Source organism: Acipenser ruthenus, chromosome 3 (assembly GCF_902713425.1).
Source record: "Acipenser ruthenus chromosome 3, fAciRut3.2 maternal haplotype, whole genome shotgun sequence".
Lineage (NCBI taxonomy): Eukaryota > Metazoa > Chordata > Actinopteri > Acipenseriformes > Acipenseridae > Acipenser > Acipenser ruthenus.
The window spans coordinates 98,048,099-98,070,714 of NC_081191.1; the positions used below are offsets into that span (position 1 = coordinate 98,048,099).

The 22,616-nt window shown below is 37.9% G+C and overlaps 1 protein-coding gene across 7 annotated transcripts in view; it reads left to right on the top strand.

Annotated features, from left to right (window-relative positions):
• LOC117394603 (partitioning defective 3 homolog) overlaps nucleotides 1–22,616 on the top strand; it is a 372,730-nt gene that overhangs the window by 199,433 nt on the left and 150,681 nt on the right. For 4 of the 7 annotated variants that reach the window (XM_059019442.1, XM_059019440.1, XM_059019453.1 and 1 more), the window contains 7 exons: nucleotides 467–858; nucleotides 6,338–6,477; nucleotides 7,671–7,799; nucleotides 10,813–10,851; nucleotides 13,319–13,375; nucleotides 15,794–15,982; nucleotides 16,278–16,448. In XM_059019442.1, coding sequence (XP_058875425.1) covers nucleotides 467–858; nucleotides 6,338–6,477; nucleotides 7,671–7,799; nucleotides 10,813–10,851; nucleotides 13,319–13,375; nucleotides 15,794–15,982; nucleotides 16,278–16,448 — 1,117 coding nt within the window. The remainder of the gene's footprint in view (nucleotides 1–466; nucleotides 859–6,337; nucleotides 6,478–7,670; nucleotides 7,800–10,812; nucleotides 10,852–13,318; nucleotides 13,376–15,793; nucleotides 15,983–16,277; nucleotides 16,449–22,616) is intronic. The other 3 variants (XM_059019444.1, XM_059019469.1, XM_059019441.1) reach the window with 2 other exon arrangements.

Consider the following 22,616-nt stretch of genomic DNA (forward strand, 5'->3'; position numbering starts at 1 on the left):
GTTTAGTAAGAAAAACATACATTTACATCTGAATATAAAGTTAGTGTAACATTTTAAAATTTGCAAAGTACAACCTTTATTTTGTGTAGAAACTAGAGAATTGTAAGAATATTTTTTTTTCAAACCCAGCCTTGTCTGATTAACCCTGATTAAATCTACACGTTTTAAGGCAAGCGTTAATGGATCTTTTGTAAAGAAATAAAACGTTTTATTAAGTAAAGGTGCTGACAGCTTATCTAAATACTTTTCTTTTGTTCTGTCAAACATGAGTGCACATGTTTGCTTTGAAATCCTCCAATAACTGAAACTAAAAAAAAGAGTATTGGTTTGTCAATATTTATGCGTATTTATGCATTTTAAGCAACAAGGTGATTTTTAGTGCTCAATTAGCAATAGCAGTTATATTCCTAATATTTTCCTGTCTGACACTCTTAATTTGTTAATTTCTATTCCTTCTCACTTCCAGAGCACAACATATGTTCCGGCAAGCCATGCGTTTGCCCGTCATTTGGTTCCATGTGGTCCCCTCGGTGAAAAAGGAACAGTACGAACAGTTATCTCAAAGCGAAAGGAACCCGACCTCTTACCCTGGTCGCTTCAGTCCTGACTCCCAGGACAGCTTGGGGGGAAGTCTAAACGTGGGCCTGGACCGCACGCCTCAGAGGATGCCCCGGCCAGGGAACCAGATGGAGCAGACAGATTCCTACTCGCAGCTACCTCACAATGTGAACTTCACAGGGAAACCCCCCTCAGGTCCAGGCCTGGGTCCATCTCCACAGAGAGTGCAAAGCTCCACTCCAACCCCAGGGTTCAACACCAAAAAGATAGGAAGGAGGCTCAACATCCAGCTGAAGAAAGGTAACAAAAAACAGGACAGCAGTTTGAAATGGAGCTTGTCAGCAGGAGTTCTAATGAAGTAATTTGAAACTCATTCATACTGCATATAAAATATGTAACTTGTGCACTGAAGCTTGCAGTGTAGCTTATTATTTTAATAGTTTTGCTTCTGGAATCTTCTATCTCTGCTACTGCCAGCGTTAGTCCAGGTGATGGGGCAATGGGAATGCCTGTGGCTTTCCCAGACACATATTTCATAACGGCATATAAGAAGTAATAGGCTGCAGACGGGGATTAAACTGTCAAATTGTCCTTGTTGGAATTCTATTCATGCTGAATTTGATGTACTTCCAAGTCCTTTTGGCAGGTTTTACATGACAAGAGCCTCAAAAGCCTACTTACAAATGATAAACTAGTGTTTTTAATGAAAACACTTGCTACATAATCACATTCTTCTCCATATATCTGTGTTTTCTGATAAGTGCCTTGACAGTTAATGCCAAAACAGCTGTTTTGTATTACCATCATGATCAAGTAGCATGTGTTTGTGTTGAAAAGCTATGCATCCATACTGTGTTCTCCACTCAGATGTGTGCAGACTTTTTGGCCTGTCATGAGCATTCTGTCTTAATCGTGAATATATTCATCTTTAATGGGAGACTGCAGAAGGAAAAAAAAAGATGGAGTGTCACGTGTAAACAAGGGTTAACTGCTTCTCTTTGTATACATTTGGCAAGATGTAAAAAGAAAAAACACTGTATGGCCTTGTTACTATCAATTAGAAAATTGAAAAAGCTCCCTGAAACAATATACCTCCCACCTTTCGTTTAGTTTGCCTGAGGAGCACAGATGTAGCACAGCATGTGGTCTCTGTCGAGCTGAGTCTGTCGGCATGTCAGGAATACTCTGATACAAACGTGGTGTAAAATCATCTCTCTCTTTCTGTTGCTGCCACATACGTGGGCAGTGCATAGAATGTGCAAAGGCTAACATATAATCCATTACTAAGAAGCTTGTATCCTAAAATTCAGACTTGAGTCTCCTTTTAATATGATCAGCAAAAAAAAAAAAAGGATTTCAGCCAAAGTCTTTGAATTCACCTGTTTCAGGCTTTGCTATGTCTTAGTGTGTATTTACTGTTTTGGTTAAGAAGTAGTGTTGTTTTTTTTTTGTTTTGTTTTTAGAAATGAAAAATGTAAATGTCAACAAGAAAAACATATAACATCTTTGAGAGAAGTGAAATCACAATCTTTGCTGGTACTAAGCTGCATATATTTTGATTGTGATAAATCTTCACAGAACTGTAAAAGCTCAATATGTTGCCATTTTTCAACGGAAACAAAGCTTCAAGCCCGCCATGGCTTGCACATTTACCCTGCCAGCTGCACTTCTAATTCTGTCGTAGAACCCTACCGTGGTGCCCTACATCATGGTAACACGAAGCTGGAAAACACTCTTCTGAGACAATAGTGACTTGCTGTTCAAAGTTACCATGGCAACAGCCTTCCATGTTTAGTTTTACTTTCTATAAATAAAGAAATAGACAGCAGTTGTGGTTAAAAGCTTAACTTTACAACAAGAAAGTAACATATTACCACCTAAGTTGTGTAAAAAAAGAAATCTTTTGATTCGAAGTAACATCCATTTCTAATAAACTGATGAACACTAATTTGAGCAGTAAAGGAAGATAGAGTCGTAATACAAGCAGGTCCCCGAGCTACCCATGTAACAGTAACAGTTTGTACAGGAGGATACGTGCTGTCCGTCACAGAGACTGACATCATCCTAGTGCAGTGCTGTAATTGTACTAGGAGGTCTGCTCTCAAAAGGGTGAGTGGAGGGATTTATAATGTGACATTGCTCTCAACAGAACAGAGTATGTTCAGGAGACTTGGATTAGAGATAATGGAAGACTATCTTTTGACAATTAATCAGAATATAAGGAGGCGGAATTCACTGGTAGCTGAAGGATTGTGTCATTTCCTGTGGTGCCCCTGTTAGAACAGAAGTCATGCTATTGTATCCTTTCTTGTAGATCTGAGATTCTGTCCTAGAAGTAAAATACTGTACACTTCTGCACTCTGGCATTCCCCAAATGTGGTCATGCAAATACGAATCACCATTTCATTGCAATAGTGTATATGTATAATAATTTACTGCAATAATTTAATAATTTCCCCGGAGTATATTATTTTGTAGTGAATTAGGTTATTCGTTTTAAAGCAATCAATCCTTGAAAGGATTTTTTCAAAAGTGTCGTAGGAGACCTGAAGGGACCTATATTGTGCCTGTTAGAAGATTAACATGAGACCCTTAATCAAATAACTCTTCATCAGGAACCCATTCTGTGTGGAATCAAAAGAATGCTGTGTCATTTAAATGTTTCTTCTTCCAGTATGTTATTGCTCTTTCTGGTTATAATTGCTTTTATCCTATAGCTGCGTTAACCAAAATACCCAGACAGTTACTCTGTGTAATTAGTTAATGCTAGGCCATTAGCTACATTCTTCTAATGACTTAATCCTGTACCATTAGAGAACAATGCTTGTAATGCAATAGAGTTAGATTCTTGTCATTAGCTGATTCAAATAAAGATTCCAAACCTCTGTGCTAGAAAACATTGTCAAGGAGCAATACAAAATGCGAGTCCGCGATTTTGGGCAAAATATTTTTTGTGGTACATGAAGTCAAAATGATCTGTTACCAGGGGTCTCCAGAGTGGTGCATCCAGTAAAGGCCCTATAGTCTTTATGTCGCCAGTTTGCGTCCAGGCTATTCCTTTGCCGACCGAGGGAGGGCCAGGGTGTCCTCGGCTCACCGCGCACCAGCAACCCCTGTGGTCTTGCCAGGCGCCTGCAGGCTTTCCTGTAAGCTGCCTAAGGCTGCGTTGTCCTCCAGCGCTGTAGCTCTGGGTGGCTGCATGGTGAGTCTGCAGTGTGTAAAGAAGCGGGCGGCTGACAGCACACGCTTCGGAGGACAGCGTGTGTTCGTCTTCGCCCCTCCCGAGTCAGCACAGGGGTAGTAGCGGTGGGCTGAGCCTAAAAATAATTGGACATTACTAAATTGGGGAGAAAACAATAAAAATAATTGGTGACCACTAAATTAAAAAAATAAAATAAAAAATGATCTGTTACCTGCTGTGAATAGGATGGCTTTGCAGGGGTGACATCAGACCAGAAACACAAACCAAAACAAGGAATGGTGGGACAAACTGAGATGCTATAACGCTCAGCTTTTTATTTAAACAAACAAAAACAAACAGTTTTACAAAACACAAAAACAGAAGCCAGAAGGGCCAAAACAAATAGATAATGTTACAGGTGTAAACAAGTATGTGTATATAGTAGTTGCAATTGTTTCGTTACCATGGTAGTTCATTTTACTCTTGTGTCATTCCGCCTCTGACACTGTCCTCCTTGCAGCCAAACTGCAGGTCTTTTATATTATGGCCGAGGGGTTAACCAGCTATTAATTATCTTATTACCCCTTGGCCACAGTCTGTTCGAGTTTATCAAGTCTGCTTGACTGTCGGCTAATTAAATAAACAGTAGCTGACAGTCACACATTCTCACAAGGTATTTACAAACAATACATAATAGCAAACAATACCATGGCGGAGGGCTTCTCGCTCGTCTGGCCAAACAATATATAATAAAAAACAATACTATGGCGGAGGGCATCTCGCTCGCCCGGCCAAACAATACATAATAAAAAACAATACCGTGGCGGAGGGCTTCTCGCTCGCCCAGCCAAACAATATATAATAAAAAACAATACCGTGGCGGAGGGCATCTCACTCGCCCGGCCAAACAATATATAATAAAAAACAATACCATGGCGGAGGGCATCTCGCTCGCCCGGCCAAACAATACATAATAAAAAACAATACCGTGGCGGAGGGCATCTCGCTCGCCCGGCCAAACAATATATAATAAAAAACAATACCGTGGCGGAGGGCTTCTCGCTCGCCCAGCCAAACAATATATAATAAAAAACAATACCGTGGCGGAGGGCATCTCGCTCGCCCGGCCAAACAATATATAATAAAAAACAATACCATGGCGGAGGGCATCCAAAAAGTGGTAGAAATGGGTTATAGTATAGCAGTTGTAACATTATGAACCTCTGGTGTTCAATGCTGAGAAACGTCATACTGTATATTGTAATATTCTGTTCAGAAACCTTCTTACTTTATATACGGTACATTACAAATGAATTCAGTATGTAATCCATAAGAAAAAAAAAAACAGTTTTGTTGTTGTATTATACATCAAATTATTTAGTGAGACCACACATGCATATAACATAATAGCACTGATTGCCTTTGCAATTCTTGTGTCTTGGTGTCAATGAAACCTGGCTCCTCATTAGGTCTGATTTTTTCCAGTGGGTGTAACAAGCTTAGAAAAGTTCCCCATAACACGCATTTTCCATAAAGTGTGTTGTGAATGCAATACATGTAGGCCCTCATTAATTAAGATGAGCCTCTATGGTCATTTATAAAGGCTGCGTATGATTTCAGTGACTGGCACAGCTGTAATGAGAGCTGTCTCGCGAACCTAATAACTATATGGCATTCATTAATTAGAGACTATACAGAAGAGCTGTTTTTCTTACAATGCAGGGACATTAAAAATTCACTGCATACAGTGTACACATTTTATTTAAAAAAAAGATTGTCTTGAGATAATCATTTCCATCCATCTCTGGGAGGATTATAAACAGCTGTGATCCTTTTAGTATGTAATGGGGACAAATTCCTAGTTGTATTCACAAAGACCATACAAATTACATACTTTATACGGTACATACATTTTCTAATGGAGAAGTATGGCCTCTCTTCCTACTTATTATATCTTTTGCCATGTCCTAAAATCACAATGCTTGAACGGGATTACATGTTTGGTAATCATATCAGAAATATTAAGCCATTAGTGAGTGTTTCTCTGTTTTTTTTGGTTGGTTTATATTTGTCTCAGAAAGGTTGTTGTCTGAACCTTGGTCCCCTTGCTTTACGTGGCTAATGTTCGCCTCTCTGAAATTGTGTCTCTAAATTTGGTTATTCTGTTTTACTCCAGTTTTGCAATAAACTCCAATTAGTTCTGTACTGTTGTGGATTAAATCATCTACTGTCTCTGTCATACATTATAGGAGAGCATCATGTCCCTGGGGACATATGAACCAGCTACGGGACTTGCATTTCAGCTTAAATAAACTGGGATGTAGCTAGGGACTGTATCAAAATGGATCATTAAATGCAAAGAATAATGCCTACAACTATCAGTCAAGGAAGCACTATCTGTTTCTTGTAATGAACAATGCCTATAAAAAATTTGATATGATACACACCTAAATGTTTGCTTTATTTAATGATGCTGACCAACGTCCTTAATGGGTATTTTAAATGCACCGTCCTGTAACTTGTGTCCTGTATCTTGTGACAATTGTAAAATTGTAAGAAAAAGGAAAAATTTATTTTGTTTTTCTTTTCTGGTTTCAGGTCCAGAAGGTCTAGGTTTTAGTATCACATCAAGAGATGTTCCAATTGGTGGTTCAGCCCCAATATATGTGAAAAACATCCTTCCGCGAGGAGCTGCAATTCAAGATGGCAGACTGAAGGCAGGAGACAGGCTATTGCAGGTGAGGATGGACACAATTCAATGGCCATTCAATCTGCTCATACTCGGTTTCCTTTTCCACAAACATGCCTTTAGCACTGCAATAACCAGGGACGGGGCTGCACATGACTATAAGCAACACAATTCTTTACCATAAAATTGCAGCAGGGATTTCCTTACTCTACTCATAGTAACCAGGATATCCTTCCTTAGTGCATTGTCCTATACTAGTGGCTTAATTTTCCTAGGCAATTAGTTTTTTCCTCAGTATCAGATAAGAAATTACAATAGAGAATTGAGGAAGTTTATATTTTGTGCCACACAATAAATACAAATTAAGTAACAATGTAACAATACTAAGACATTAAAAAACATGCCACCTGGAATGCCCGTCTTTTAGTGCTCATTATTTAAGCTGTTTTTTTTTGTGATCAATTATTTATTTATTTAATTAAAGAAAACAATACAATACACAAAACAATTAGCCCCCCCCCATTTAAGCTGTTTTTTAAAGAACACTCCTTAAAAATATTAAAATATAAATATGTATTTTTATTCCTGTAGTATAACATGCATGACTTTGCAGCATTCAGTCGTGTCCCTTGTACAGTATAACATAACATCATAGTATGCAATATGTCATCATAATATACAATATAAACACTGTACGTTATGCATTAGTATGTATTTGCTTACGATTGTAAGTCGCCCTGGATAAGGGCGTCTGCTAAGAAATAAATAATAATAATAATAATAGTAGTATTCTTTCCGAAAAATTCTATACGTATGTGAAACGTGGTTTGAAGCATATAAATATAACGCAGTATGTGTGATCCTGAAGCTATTACTGGAGTCTATAGCTTAAATAGGTATTGTCAAACCTGAGCTGCAGATCAGCTGGACAGCCCCAAAACAGTGTACGGGTGGTGATATTTTGCATGATATTTATGGTAACTTGCAAAACACATGTACAATTAAACAGACATATTTTGAGGGCTGGAGATTGTGGACCCTGGGCCTTTCAAAACAGAGTAAGATCTATTTAGACCATCAACAGTACAATTGTATAATATTAGTATCTTCCTGTACTGTTTTGATGGTAAAAACAATCAGCTGGCCTTGAAGTGGTTGCTGCGTATACGTAGGTGGTCTTCTTTTGCCTGCGTGTACTTGCTTGTATCCCAGACCGATGCATTGTCTCTTCCTTGAATCCAGGTGAATGGTGTTGACCTCAATGGGAAGACGCAGGAGGAAGTGGTGGCCTTACTGAGGGGCACGACGATGGGCGGCACGGTCAGCCTGTCGGTCCTTCGGCAAGAGGAAACCTTCCTGCCCCGGGAGATGGTGAGTTCACCTTATGTGACAGTGTCTCTCCCTTTTTAAAAGGGGTTTCTTGTTTACAAATAATAGATACATTATTTCCAATCCATTTATACTGTACAGCTGTGGCCAAAGGTTTAGCATCACCTAGAATTGTAGGATCGAGACATACATTTAAAAACACATAAATAAATAAATATATGAACATAATTTAGATCTTTTTAATTAAGATCATGTAATCAAAGAAACTACAACATATTATATTGCAAAAGTCTACAGGAAGCCATAATAGTATTACAGTATTTAATGTTAGATTTTGAAATGTCACACGTTTCAGTTTTTAGTTAAGTATATGGATATGGAAAACTACAATGCGGTATGTAGTTCAGTATGTTAACATAACATCATTCAGCAGTTTTCATTCAACTTTATGAAGCACAATTAGTTCATTCTATAGGGTAATGCAAAACTGTTGGCCATAACTGTATGTCCATCAATACGTGATAACAGTTTGCTGGGAGACTGCCCTAATTAAATCAGTTAGGTAGCAAATAGTCATTATTTACAGCACAGGCTGTTTTCAAAGTTCATTCTGCTATTTTGCCCTGGTCACCAGCAGGCAAAGACAGCAGCTGCCAGAAGATCACTGGCATGGAATTTAAATCGGTGCAGAGCAAATCTATTGAAGCCGAAATATTAAGGTGGCAAAAAAAAGTTTATAAATAATGAGACATTACAAGTCATTTAAAATGTCAACACACCAAGTAATTCACAGCATTGTTGGAAAGTAAGAATGCGAGGCAGTGTTGAATCCATTTGTTATGTTAGTGCTCAGAGCATTTACTTGTTCTGGCACCCTGTAGATCATAGTAACTATAAATTCAAGCGATTCGGCTCACTGTTCGTAGACTGTGGTTCCAAGGTTTGGGAGATTGTGTACCTGACGTATTAGTTTTGGGAGATCGGCTTGTCCACTGCTTGGATTTGTATGTCGAGCATATTTGTCAAATAACTTGATTTCATAAAAAATAAAACAAATCTGGTTGAGACCTGTAGAAATCAAAGCTGCATGACTTTGTTACATTTACATACATGTCTTTCAGCACAATCTTCAGAATTCAGGCGTCTCAATAATTATGAGTGAGCTTTCATAAAAATCACTGTTCATGAAAATCTGATTATAGGGACGCTTTACTACTGACAGTGATGGTTATTGCAAATAAACAGTTGCAAGCATCGTGCTGTAGTGCATTCACACCAGAGCATTATTGCCTGGCTGTCACACACACAGAGCTTTAGTTCGATGACTTGTCATTGCTATTAGTGCATTATCTGCCTTTATTTGCAACGCCAGAGCTTTACATCAAAACAATAATTACACTGTACATTTAAAAGGATTTGCTGCTGTCAGAAATCGGACGAATTTGATTTAAAAGCTGGATGGCTGGAAAAAAAATATCAGAACAGGTATTACTTTATTCGATCCATACTGGTCCAATCAGTATGGGTGTTTTGTATTTAATTGTATTTCTTAGTGATTGAGTGAAATGAGTAATATTCAAATGTCCGTATGCGACTCCTACCATAATAGATATCCAGATAGATAAGTTACACTGTTACAGCTGAGCTTTTTTTTTTTTTTTTTTTGCTGACCACTGATGTCTAATAAAATGTTCAGTGTTTCATTACTGTGTAACCTTGATCAGCTCTCCCTAAACAGCATCAGGTTTTACTGTCACTGTCCTAAAATTAATAAACATGCTCAATCGTAGGCCCCTTGCCACTGTATTTTTTATATCTGGTGATTTGTTAATAATTGCGTACGGAAATACTGAACAGGTCACATCGCCTCTTGACAAGAGCATCAGGATTGACCTCTACTGAGCAGAGTTAAAACGGACACTGGAAAAGTAAATTAGTTCAAATTAGTGGAGAGCAAGAGACACCCACAGCATGATAACTTGAAGCAAGTGTTAAGAAATGTCTAAATTGCTGCTTGAACGAGTGTTAAGAAATGTCTGAATTGCTGTAGGAATCAATTAGATGGTGGCTGTCACCTTCTCAATCTATTTTTGAACTTGAGTGCAGTGATAAAGCAGGTGACAAAGGGAGGGAGTTGTAGCAGAGTTGGAATAGACCTCAAGGGATGCAACTCTGTGACACTAAACCTGCCATCAGACTCCATCAGAGTGTGAAAAGTGTGTACTAGGTCATGTGACACCAACTACAAATGAGTACTACTGTAATGGTATAGTGCTCAGCACAAAAATACATATACATACATAGTATTGTAATACCATAGGATTTATAGGGTCATTGAAATGTATGCAGCAAACAGCACATTGTTTTTGAGAACCATTGTATTGCATCATAAATATATCTGCACTTCTGAAATCTCCAATTGTACAGTGAACCCCAACAGGACCTCGAAGACAAATATGAATTCTTAAACATTTAATTACAACTGCTAGATAAATAATAACGGTACCAGTAATGCAAGTAGTAGAGTAGAATCATACAGTTGAAACTGTGCTGAAGATCACACTGTTGCTTGAGTGCAGCACATGTCAAAAAAACCAAAAAAAAACATCAAACATTAGGGCTGTTGGTCGTCTGTTAGTCTGTTAGTCGCCGGTTGCCATGGAGCTTAGCATGCTTGAAAGGAAATCGAAATTCACAAGCATGAATACAGGGATTGTGCTTTGGTCCCACTGAAATAAATGTATGGCTTACAGGCCATACTGCTTAAAATAACACTTACTGTGCTCAGCATCAAGGTTAAAGCAGACACGATGCATAAGAAGTGCCATTTTGACATGCTTTTTAGTTACACCCAAGGTTATATGTGATCAAAGTTAGCACTAGAATCTTGCTCTCTGAAAGGGAACAAACTTGTGCTGAACCTATTCCAGATTAACCATGGATACATGTGTTCCATTTAAAATAGCCTGTGTCATTTTTTTTTTTTTTGGATTGTAACGTGGATTTGCGTTTTTTTTTATTTTTTTTTATTGTTTGTTATTTTCACCTGTTCTAGAATACTCAATCAAGTCAGATGCAGAGTCCCAGAGAAGTGGTATGTAAGAGCCTGTTTCCCTTGCATCCCACCATTGAGACAATTTACTGCACGCAGAAGCTTTTTACAGCATGCATTGCCACACGGTTGTAATTCATGATCTCAAGTCTGCTACAATCTCATTGCATCCTTTGATGCCGTTTCTCATCCTGGCAACGCTTAACTGTCCATGTATTGTAATCCGTTGCTCTTGTGTTGTGCCATTATCACGTGATGCATGCTGTATCACCTTGAAAGATACAAAGCGTGGCAGTGGTTGGGTTAAAGAGTTAGAACACTAGTCCTGACTCACGTATGCAGATGGCATCTTTAGTTACTACTATAACCACCTTTATCATTTGTCTATTTAATAGTGGCAGGTCTAAATACCACCATAGTTTCACTATTAAAATATTAACATCTGCTGGCATGCACTAAAAACAGGAAGAATCTCCCGTTGGCTTCTAACAATAAAATGGATAATGAATTCTGGGAACAAACTAATGCATAAATGAAATCTGAAATAACACTACTTGTAAATTGCATAATACTATTTTTCTCCTTTTGTATATGAGGTAATTCCATGAGGTGAAAGGTTTATTTTACTCCTGAGATCTTTACTGTAATATGACATCAATACATTTTTTTTTTTCCCCAGCTGATTCAAAGTGATGTGTTTGAATTTTGAAAAGATATTCGAACACGAAAACCCCCCAAGCTCTATCAATAACTGCTTTTTAAACAGTTGCAGTTCAATGTAGCATACTGACTTCATACACACCCATTACAGATGCCTCTCTTTAATGGACACTATTTAATCTTTACCCCTTAATACAATATATGTGAGGTGTGTTTTTTAGAAAGGCATGTTTTCTTTCTACTCAGAGGAAATTCATTTTCATGTAGGGGTTACCTCCTTCCCCTGAGTCTAGTGTGGTAACCACAGCTTCATTCCTTAGATCTGATATGTTCTGTAAACCTTTTAAGTCCTGTGATTTTAGACAGGACAGTATTTTCTCGGGCCATGCTGATTCTAGAACATTTGGAACCAATTAGGAACTCCTACTTCTAAACTGAGCTTTGGTTTAACCCTAAATGAGAAGCACATGCTAGTTACTCTGCACTTCTTTCATGGGAAGTCTTTTTTGTCCGCCTTTTGAAATTCCAAGCTCTGCAATCCAGTGCAGCAGTAACCTTTTATGTGAAATGTAATTTTTATAGCCTGACAAAGTATTATTATGACAGCTTTTAGGTTGATTTTTTTAATACTACATCACATGCTGATTGATCTTTTTCAAAGCAAGATTTGAAACTGGCTTTTTCAATTCGATTACATGTAAGGAAATTATTTTTAAGTTTTACTTGTTCTTTGTTTTTATTAATTTAGCCTTTTTTTTGTATCTGGAAATAAATAAGTATGACTGGGCCTTAAAATAAAGTAAATTTGTTATTCTTGCGACAGTTTTTTCTCGGAAGAGTGATTTAATTTTTTTTTTTTTTCTTGGAGACTTCAGATGTATGCTTGGCAAATTAAAAATGAGTTATCTGATCAAACATAACCAGTCCTGCAAAATCAAATTATACTTTACACCTTTTTTCAGAATGATATCCAGGTCATTATATTGCCATAAAGATTATACATTTGCTTTTATCTGTCAGACGTGGAGGCTCCAAATTGTGTCATTCGTTTAAGATGAAATATTGGCAGACAGCAGGGTTTTATTTGAAAGTTTGCAATCCTTTTACTGTCATTTTAGAAGGAGCAGATATCTGTATCTAGAAATCAGCAAGACAGTATCAATTATGACTAGGGACAGCAGTGAGGGGATTTTAGACAAGCTTTCAGGCATTGAGGCACCAGCAATGCAGAGTTCTGAGACTGATAGCACTACACTATTATTTTAAGACTGTTTCAGTAATGATTTCATGCTAACTTCCTGAAAAATGTAATGATTGGTTTTATTTTTCCCTTTCCCTTCCTGTTTAATGGTGGTTACAATTGTTTTGAGTGGCTGTGGGTTGTGTTGCTCTAATATTGAGTAGTCATTTCTCTCTATGTCTGCCTTTGCCTTGCTTTGAGTTTGCTTGGATAATCCAAAATGCCAGGCCTGAACAGCCACATAGTGGATATGGAGGCTAGCAGAGTTGAAAGGTCACACTGTCATATGATTTGAATAGCATGGAAAAGTTTGTTCAGTGAAGAACCTAGAACCTCATAAAAGCCAAGGCAAAAATAAAGCAAAACATGTGAAATACGAAGCTACTTCCTCTTTTAAGCATTCAGACAGTTGCATACAGGGAAGTGTCAATTCAAGAGTTCTCCATACACACCAGATATTTGTTCCATCCGTGTCCTACTTATTATTGTATATCTGTGTTGCTTGTGTTGTGTTTATACACCGTAAAAACAAAACAAAAAAGCCTGATGTTAAATTACGAGTCACGTCTTAACTAAGATATACCTCTTGGTTTGAATATATCCCTATAGAGGCGTGCAGTGAGGGAACCGATGTCTGCTGCTGGGGAGACACATTGGCTGATTGAGGTAATAATGTTGTTCTGTTGTGTGGTATATGTGTGAGAATGCTGTAAGAAAGCAAATACGCATGGTGCATGCATGACACATTACTAACAGAAACTTCATGTCTACTGTATATGTCTACAGTTCAGGCCATCAAGGATAGAGACATATGAACTGTTACGATGTTTATGTTGGATTGTGCAATTAAAGTCTACTTGGTCAATGGGAGTGTATTTCACAGTTACATGTACGATTATGCATTAGTGCAAGAGACTATACCTGCTTGATAATTAGCCACACAACAGTTAAGGGTCCCAAGCCAAAGGACCTGTGAAAGTTCCTCTGTGACGTTGCCCTCTCAACATATAGACATTATATATGGTTTGAAGTCTATGGAAATTCGTACAGCTGGAGTTCCCCTTGTATCAGTATACACCAATACCAATACCAATACTGTCATTGTATGTGCATCTCTGTGGCAATTTAGAATTACGTCCAGGGACAGTGTACAAGAAAGGAAATGGGGTTTTCTTTGTTTCTACAACACACAAAATAAGTTTCTCCTGACTATTCAATGCTGCTAATGCAGCAGTACTGCAATGCTAATGCAGTAATAAACTCAACGGCCAGCCATGTACTCCCACATTTTATAGCTAATTTATTAAACTCTTCACCCTAAACATCTGTAGCAAATCCTTTGTTTATCATGGATGTTTGTCTCAAAGTAATTCCATCTTCAATAATCTTGGCGCCTGCCTGTGTACTCAGATTTATTGAGACTCAAGGAGGGTCACTAGGACTGGTTGTAGCTATTTACTCTTTTCCACCAAACACGTTAATCATGATCTGATGAAGAGACCTTGCATTTAGTCCTTCACAGTTCTCAAACTGTGAAAAGGCTGGTTCGTTAGCACAGCGCCACCTAGCCCCAACAGAAATCGTTTTAATTGGATCTCATAATGAGAGTTTGAATAGATCAGAAGTACCCATATTTTATATTCAGAATTTATCATAAGTCGTTTGGGAAAATAAACCCCAAAAAAACAGTATTTATCATTCATAGGCTTTTTAGCAATTACATCCTTGAGTGACTTCTTTTAAGCTTCTAAATTCATTTCCAATGACCTTTATGTCACAAATGCAGGCTTGTGTGAAATACTTAAAAATGTTGCTAATTGTTTCAGACATGATGTATAGAAGAAAGAAATCTGAGGGGATTTTATTTGTGGTTCATCTGCCCTGGAAAAGTACAGAGGCATGAATACAAAATGCTTGTAAACTACTTTAGCCCCATTTTGATAAAGGAGGTCCCCTCGAATAACCAGAATCTCAGATGAGGGAGATTTTTTATTTTTTCTCTTTAACAAAGAACATTAATAAAAATGTGGCTTTTTAAACAACTATATAAGGAAGAGAGTAATGGTGGAAACACCTGCAAGAATCAGGAGCCTTTGATGACTTTTTTACAACCTAGGGATTAACTTGAAAAATGTCCTTTCCAGAGGGTGTGAAATAAACCTGCAGGAATGGCCATCGGTGGCTCTGCTATACAAGTGTAAATGTTAAGGATGTTTGTATTTATTGCAATAGATTCTGTGAAAGAATAACTGGAAATTATACCAGGTACCTGTAGCTCAGTCAGTTGATTTCTTTGGCTTGCCAGTACTGATTGTGACTTGACACCCTGCTCTGTGACTCTACAGTATCTACAGCAATTCCACAACCTTGAAGTTTTGTAGTCCTATACATTCACTTTTATTTGGACTTAAACCACTGTTGGATAGTTTTCTGTAACTGGTATTCAATTTCTAATGTATATGACCATAACCAGCTTCTTCAGAGTTCAGAGTTATCTCCCACCTCTCACAGCAGGCCTGTCTCAGTCATGCACAAGCAAGAATGATACGAGTCTATAAGGAGGCGAGGGGTTGATATTCCGGAACGGATTCCCATATTAAAACAGGACTGCTGTGTCCATCAAAGCATTATGAAAGGCTAGCGTGTTCACACAAAGTCAGTGTCAGCTTTTTAGATGTTGCAGATATATTTATTTATTTATTTATTTATTTATTTTTTCTTGAAAGTGGGATGAAAGGAGTGTGTTAAGAGTTTTGCCAGAGATTAATGTCTATACAGAGTATTGCTTTTAAATGAATCCCCTTATAAGTACAAGTTGAAAAGAACACAATCTTTGATTTAGAGGTTTAATCTAGTAGTTTTAATCATGGATATCTCAGTCTGTGCACTGTTAAAATGAGTGTAAATAGTATGAAAGTAGATCCTCATGCCCTACATCCCCCGAATGTGCATATAGAATGGACTGCTTCTATATATCTCCCTTATGCATCCCCCAGGGAATAATAAGATATTGGTACGGGAAGCTGTACAGTACACATTATAGGGAGCACAGTGTGACGGGTGTTGGTGCTTTATCTCTCTCAGAAAACAGAAGATGAAGATCTTGTTCTCACACCAGATGGTACCAGGGAATTCTTGACGTTTGAGATTCCCCTGAGCGACTCTGGCTCTGCAGGCTTAGGGGTCAGTGTCAAAGGCAATAGGTCCAAGGAGAACCATGCAGACCTGGGCATCTTTGTTAAGTCCATTATCAACGGAGGGGCTGCATGTAAGGTAAGTTAATTTCAGTGGTTGTTTCTGAACGATTTCACATAATGGCTTTATATTGTCTTAACGTTTGGTACACGGCTGTGTTCTTTGATTTTCTTACTTATGTTCCATTACCAGTGTTGTCTATTCAATGTCATATTCAGACACCAATTTAATAACAATTAACAATTTGCTTTACCTGAAGATACTGTAGGAACCATCTATTTAGTGATCTATTGAAATGATGGTAGTGAAAAGTCTGTTAATGTGACAGTTGAAAGATTCTGGTGTTCAGTGTTGTGGCTTTTGGTACCCACAGGACGGCAGGCTTCGAGTGAATGACCAGCTCATAGCAGTGAATGGGGAGTCGTTATTGGGGAAGACCAATCAGGAGGCCATGGAAACACTGCGGAAGTCCATGTCTGTCGAGGGCAACAAGAGAGGAATGATACAGCTGATAGTTGCCAGGCGAATTGCAAAACGGAGCGAGGTAATGAGTGATTTATTAAGCAAGTGGTTTCATAAAGGCTCATGTTCTGTGTGATGTAGTAATATCATTGAGAGCATGTACAGTACTTGTGAGTGCAGACCTACACAACTCCTACCTGCACTGAATATTAGCAGTAAGTTGTTGGTGTGATTACCACTGGTATTAAGTGCTGCACACACACAGTGGCATGCAAAACAAGTGCAGTCACAGTCCATTTTTTTCTTTTATATAACTGTGTCAGATTTCAAAGTTATGGAAGTTGATCTAGCAAGTAACTGCAGTGGTTATATTACTTAAGACAAGAAATCTGGTTTTATGACAATAGAAAAGTATGCATATCATGAAGCTATGTGTGTGTTAATGGATGGATTTTGTACTCCTGGCATTGGCACAGTATCTTATTTTATAGGGTTGGTAATATTTGTCATTCTTGCCAAAATGGTCATATACTGAAAATAAGATGTAGTCAATGTAATGCTGGTATAAATCTTCTGCTATGTTTTCTTCATACAGTATATATATGTAAAGCTTACTGACTAAACCGCCTACCCCCCCTTACCAGTGCATGCATATTTATGATACCATTTTTTTAGTAATGGTTATTACAAATGCTGACACTGCATGCCTTGTGACCTATTGCAATGATTTAACATAGGTTGTGTTATAAAGTCCTAGATGCTAATTATGCGTGAAGCCCCACCAAGAAAATGAAAAACAAACGGTGTAGACTTTGCTGGCTGCCCTGTCTCAGCTACAGGGTACATGCGTCCTTCTCCATGAAACCTGCTTCTTTGTATAGGAACCAGCCAGGAACCCTCCCCTCTATACTGTGGCTGAGAGAGGTTAATGTAGTTCTCAAGAAACAATATAAAAAAAACTATGAAAATGCCACTGAAATCAATGTTGTACATCAGAGGTTTAGACTTCCGATTGCCTCTGATTACATTCTGTTGAGTGATGATTAATACTATTTTACAACAGCCTGTTTCAGGATCACATTGTGTGTGTAGTTTTTGTGTTATTTTCTCCTTTTGGGACCAAGGTTAAAATCAGTCTTGGGACAATTTGTGACCAAAGGTCATCCTTATATGTCGATCATAGGGGGCTTGGGGAAATAATCTGAGATTGCTTTTGTACACTAATAATTAATAAAAGCCACCCCTTTAGGAAGGGCTTTCACTAAGACATAATAACTGATTATTTATTATTTTTGTACAGTGGCCAATTTTCCAAAGCGCAATACCCACTCCCATTTTTATTTTGATAGATAGGGGCAAGGAAAGAATGTGTCAAGTGAAAAAATGCAACTCGCCTCCTGATATTATAGCTGCTTGACTTTGAGATGGTTTTAAAAAGCAGAAGGATGTACTCTGGTTTGCAGTTGACCTAGTGATGCACACTTTCCTACATCTACCAAGAACTAACAGAACCTGGCTAAATCCAAGGGAGGTTAATGACATGGACAAGTAATATTAATGATAGTCTTGGGGAGTAAAATATCTTGGTATGTCCTGTCTGTCTATTGTGTTAAATGAGGTTGCTTTTAATTTCTGCCAAAAAATAATAACAAACAACTGAAAAGAGTTTTTAGAGCGGACATGTTTCAGACGTCTCTATAAACAAATTAGAAAGCAGTATCCATGTTCATAGAGGAATATCAATTAAACAAAATAGGTCAGACAACGTATCTAATCCAAAAGGACAACATTAACTACAAGCCACTGAAACAATGCATGCTGACACACACACAAAGGAATCCTCTAACTTTACCAAAAAAAAAAAAAAACATTGAGTGAAATGTCTCCAGACAGAACAAAAAACTTTTTTTTTTAAGACAACTTCCTGCTCCTCAAGTTTTTGCTGTGATCTAAAATTCATCCACATCTAGTCTGATTTTAAAGCCAAACCAAGGGCTGTGCTCAGCTGTCAAGCCTGAACTGATCACTTAAGTCTCCCAGGAGTGCTCCATATTCAGCCCCTCCTGTTTCACAAGCACTTGCAACATTTTCGTTTTTGAGACAGCAGCTGTCTTGACTGCTGCGATGCTTGTCTAAAACACGGCTGAAATGATATGGTGCCTCTGAAGTCAACAGCAAACTGATGATTTTCGATAGATGCCTTCTTGCAGATCTCATTAAGCTCAGTTACATAAATAATGTCATAATGTCAGTCTGTTGGCAATATATGAAAAACATGTTCTACTCAAATGTTTCTGCTATAGCTAGCACTAACAAACATACCATTTATGAATTGCAGCAGTTTGGATTGTTTAGTACTGCTTCACTTGGCAGGCTATTTCATGCATTTTAACTGTGTGAAAAACGCTTCCTAATTCGAAACTTTTACCCAGCTTGCATGTATGCCCTCTTGCCTTACTGTGCTCAATTTGAAGTAGGGACTAACTTCTATATTTCATTTAGGGTTTTATAAACCATCTTTTTTTTTCTTGGCTAAAGAGATTTGTTTTACCCTGTCCTCATCACTCATGCCATTGAGTCCAGGGATCAGCCTAGTTACCCTCCTCTGTACCTTCTAGCCTAGGTGTAATTTCCTTAGACTTGTATTCCTAACATTCGATTTGCCTTTTTAATATCCTCACCACATTGGTAAGATACTTTAAGAACTGTCCACTGTAACCCAAGGTCATTTTCAAAGTTTTCATTCCCTATTTCAACCTCCTAAATTTTGTACTTGATTTCAATATGCAACAGTTTACATTTCTTAACATTAAAATGCATTTGCCACAAGTCTGCCCTGTTAGAGAAGGTCCATATCCCCTCATCTGCAGTTTGAGTCCACTTCTCTGCATCATTCCTCTCTTGTATATTAGTGTCTATCTATCTATCTATCTATCTATCTATCTATCTACCTATCTATCTATCTTATCCCTCATTCCTACCCTTGATTGGTTAGCTGCCTAGCCATGTGGAAGGGTGCCTCCTGCTGAGGTATAGGGATGACCTGACAATGGCAGGTGAGCGCAGTGGCCCGTTGCGCCAGCATGTTGCCGTATCGATCCTTGGCAGGTGAAAAACGTGAGCTTGCAGGCCTGCAGTGCCAGGCAAAGTAGAAATGGAGGTTGCCTGGGGAGGTTTGAGGGGAAGTTATTGTTATGGAAGCCCGTGGCTATGTGTGCCTGCTGTTCCCTCCAACATACCTGTGTCTCGAGAGTTTGGTTCTGTTTGTCTTTTATTTAAAACATTTTGCTTTATTTATTTTCCTTCTTCAGTTACTCTTTTTATAACCTGTATGCTGTTATTATTATGCATTATTATTATTGTTGTTGTTGTTGTTTAGTAACTGAGTGCCAACTATTATCCTTTCTTAAATTTGTTAACTGATATCTTGTTTATCATGGCAAGTTGGTGTGACGGTTAGAAATTATTCAGTCAAGTGAGAGACATTTGCGCAAAAGTGTGCTGCGTGTCACAAGTATTTTCCAACCCCTGTAGTGTGTATTTCTAAGCACTGTACACCATCTGCAAACTCAATTACCATGCACAAATAAGTAGAAAACTAATAAAAGTATGATGGGAGAGGGGCTCATTCTTTGTGTGGAACATTGCCCTTTACCTCAGAAATCTGCTTAGAGGATTATGTTTAGTGAAATTATTTTTAGTGGTCTCATGCTGGCTCTGACTGACATTAGTTACAACTGCAGTTGAAACTTACGTCAGTGTTCTGGATCTGTTTGCCAGTGCAGTGCTTTTTTCACCAGAATGAACCTGTGGCCAGTTGCATAAAATTGTATTAGACTACTATACTGATCTTAAACTACTATACTGGTCTTAGTTGTGTCACTTAGATTAGTCTAGTGAAAGTTAGCAAGTTGTATATAAAGTTAGACTGAAAATATTAGCTTCCTCTGCCCCAGACTAACTCTGTCTAGGTCTTTGTTGCCATAGAAACCATAAATCTCTAGAAATTAGTTTTAGTTCATCTTAGGCTAGCTCTGACAAAAAAAAAAGAAAATCACTAAACAGTATTTGCTGAGCAAACTTATACTGTACAGTACCTCACCAAAATGGAATTTACTGTAAATGCTACCTCTGTTTAACAACTCTGTTTACCAATTCATTGGGGGTTTTTTTCCAGAAAGATCCAGGACTCTATTCCCTGGCAAGAAAACAAACAAACAAGAAAATAAATGTTAAACATTAACAACATTCTCCATTTATTAAAGGTTCAGTCAAATGTGACGCAGTCGAAAGGGAGCAAGGGAGAGGGGAAAGTTGAGCCATGCAGGTTGCTTGATGAAAGGAATGGCCTCATTGCATTGCTGCTTGTATTGATGACATGCAGAAAATCCTGTTCATCGATGGCACCATGAGAGAGCTATCAATCAGCAGGCCTTGTAAATGTTCATTTAGAGTATTGAACCGAGCATAGTGGAGGCAGCGTGGGCCCTTATATATACTTTTATATACTTGGAGACCCAAAAAAACAATTGATTTGAAGTGACCTTGTTCCTGTGTTTTGTATCAAGCTGTTGTATCCAATAGAATATAGTTTCTGCTTCCCTTTATTGGTACGAGGATGTTGATGTGCAATTTGTTTACGCATTTAAAAACGATCAGTGTAATAGTTAAGAAAAATCAGTTATTCATTGTCAGATAAAGGTAATTATGTTTCATTGAAACGCTGTTATCTTGACATTAAGGATCATACAAAATGTAGTCTGTCTTAGTTTGACATGGTATTTGAGGCCCAGTCCCTTTTAAAGTTGCCAGTGTTGTACAGGTTAGCAGTGTTGGATTTAATTTCTTTATGGTGTCCTTGGTAGAACTAGTGCATGCAATAATGTATGTGCTCTAACACTGCTTTTAATAATTGTTCTTAATATGGTAAATAAAAAATAAATAAAAAAAAAACACTGTGCTCCATCTTCTGTTGTATGTTACAGGTAACAGGTAAGTGAACAGATTACATCTCAGAATTAGAGCAACAGAACTCAGAATTATTGCAAACCACGATAAACACGCATGTCGAAGGTAAAACAAAAAAAAAACAACAAAAAAAAAACACATATTTGAAAAAAAAAAAAAAAAAAGAAAATGAAGGTATATACCCTTTAACTCTAATGTCTTTGGCTGCACCAGATAAAGACTCATCAAAGCACTTCAGGCATAGTATGCGAGGCCAGACCTTCTCAAGATAAGACAGCTTAAGAAATGTAATTAAGGCATTAAAGTTAGGTCACTGGATTAAGACCATGAAAACATGATTTGAAGCAATATGATGTGGGTACATCCATTGCTGGCAGGAGCTTACGGGTCTGCTGAAGGGAACACTTGCCTCTTAATGTCCTTGCCACCTGAATGGCAGGTACAGTACCTGCATCATTTACATGATATTGAAGTGTCTTTTGAACACCAGATGTTTGATTGAAGTCAGAACAGCTTTCTATGTGTTGTGTCCTCGACATGCTTACATTCCATCCTGTATGCTTTAAGCTGGTTTGAGGTCCTGTTGGGACAATCATTTTCTCTTTGCAGCACAGTTGTTGCTACTAATCTGTTGATTTACCTACTAAAATAAATCATTGACTGACAATGTAAAGCATATTGGGTCCTAATTAATTCACAGTGCAAGTTATGTTATGTTCTCCAGCAGTTTGATATGCCTCTGATTTTAATATTGTGTTGACCCTGCAGTGCTAAATCGCCTTGGCTCTTATCAAACCAAGCAATATAAGTCCACCATTTGGAATTCATTAACAGATGGCAATAACTGAAATAAAGCTTTCATGTGACCTTCACATACATCAGTCTCATCAACGTAATATATTATTATTATTATTATTATTATTATTATTATTATTAGTATTATTATTATAAATACATAAATTAATCCCATTCTTTATTTCGGAGTGATATTGGGGAGACGCCAACAAGTTAAATGCTATGTGACGTTAGCCCATTGACTTCAAAGCCTGGAATCGTGAACAGTTTTGCTGAGAGGGTTCTCAGAGAACTGGAGGTTTATCAAGTTTGCTCCAAATGCAAATTATAAATACTACCATGTTTTGCTAGGAAGCAATGCTGCAGTGTGGGCCACCCTGTGATCAAACTTCTACAAGCCCTTGCTTTTTGCCTGCACTTTCTTGTTCACTCTCCAAACATGAGAACTGCAAGAAATATTGCTTTCCTTAAGCACTATGTTGGCAAA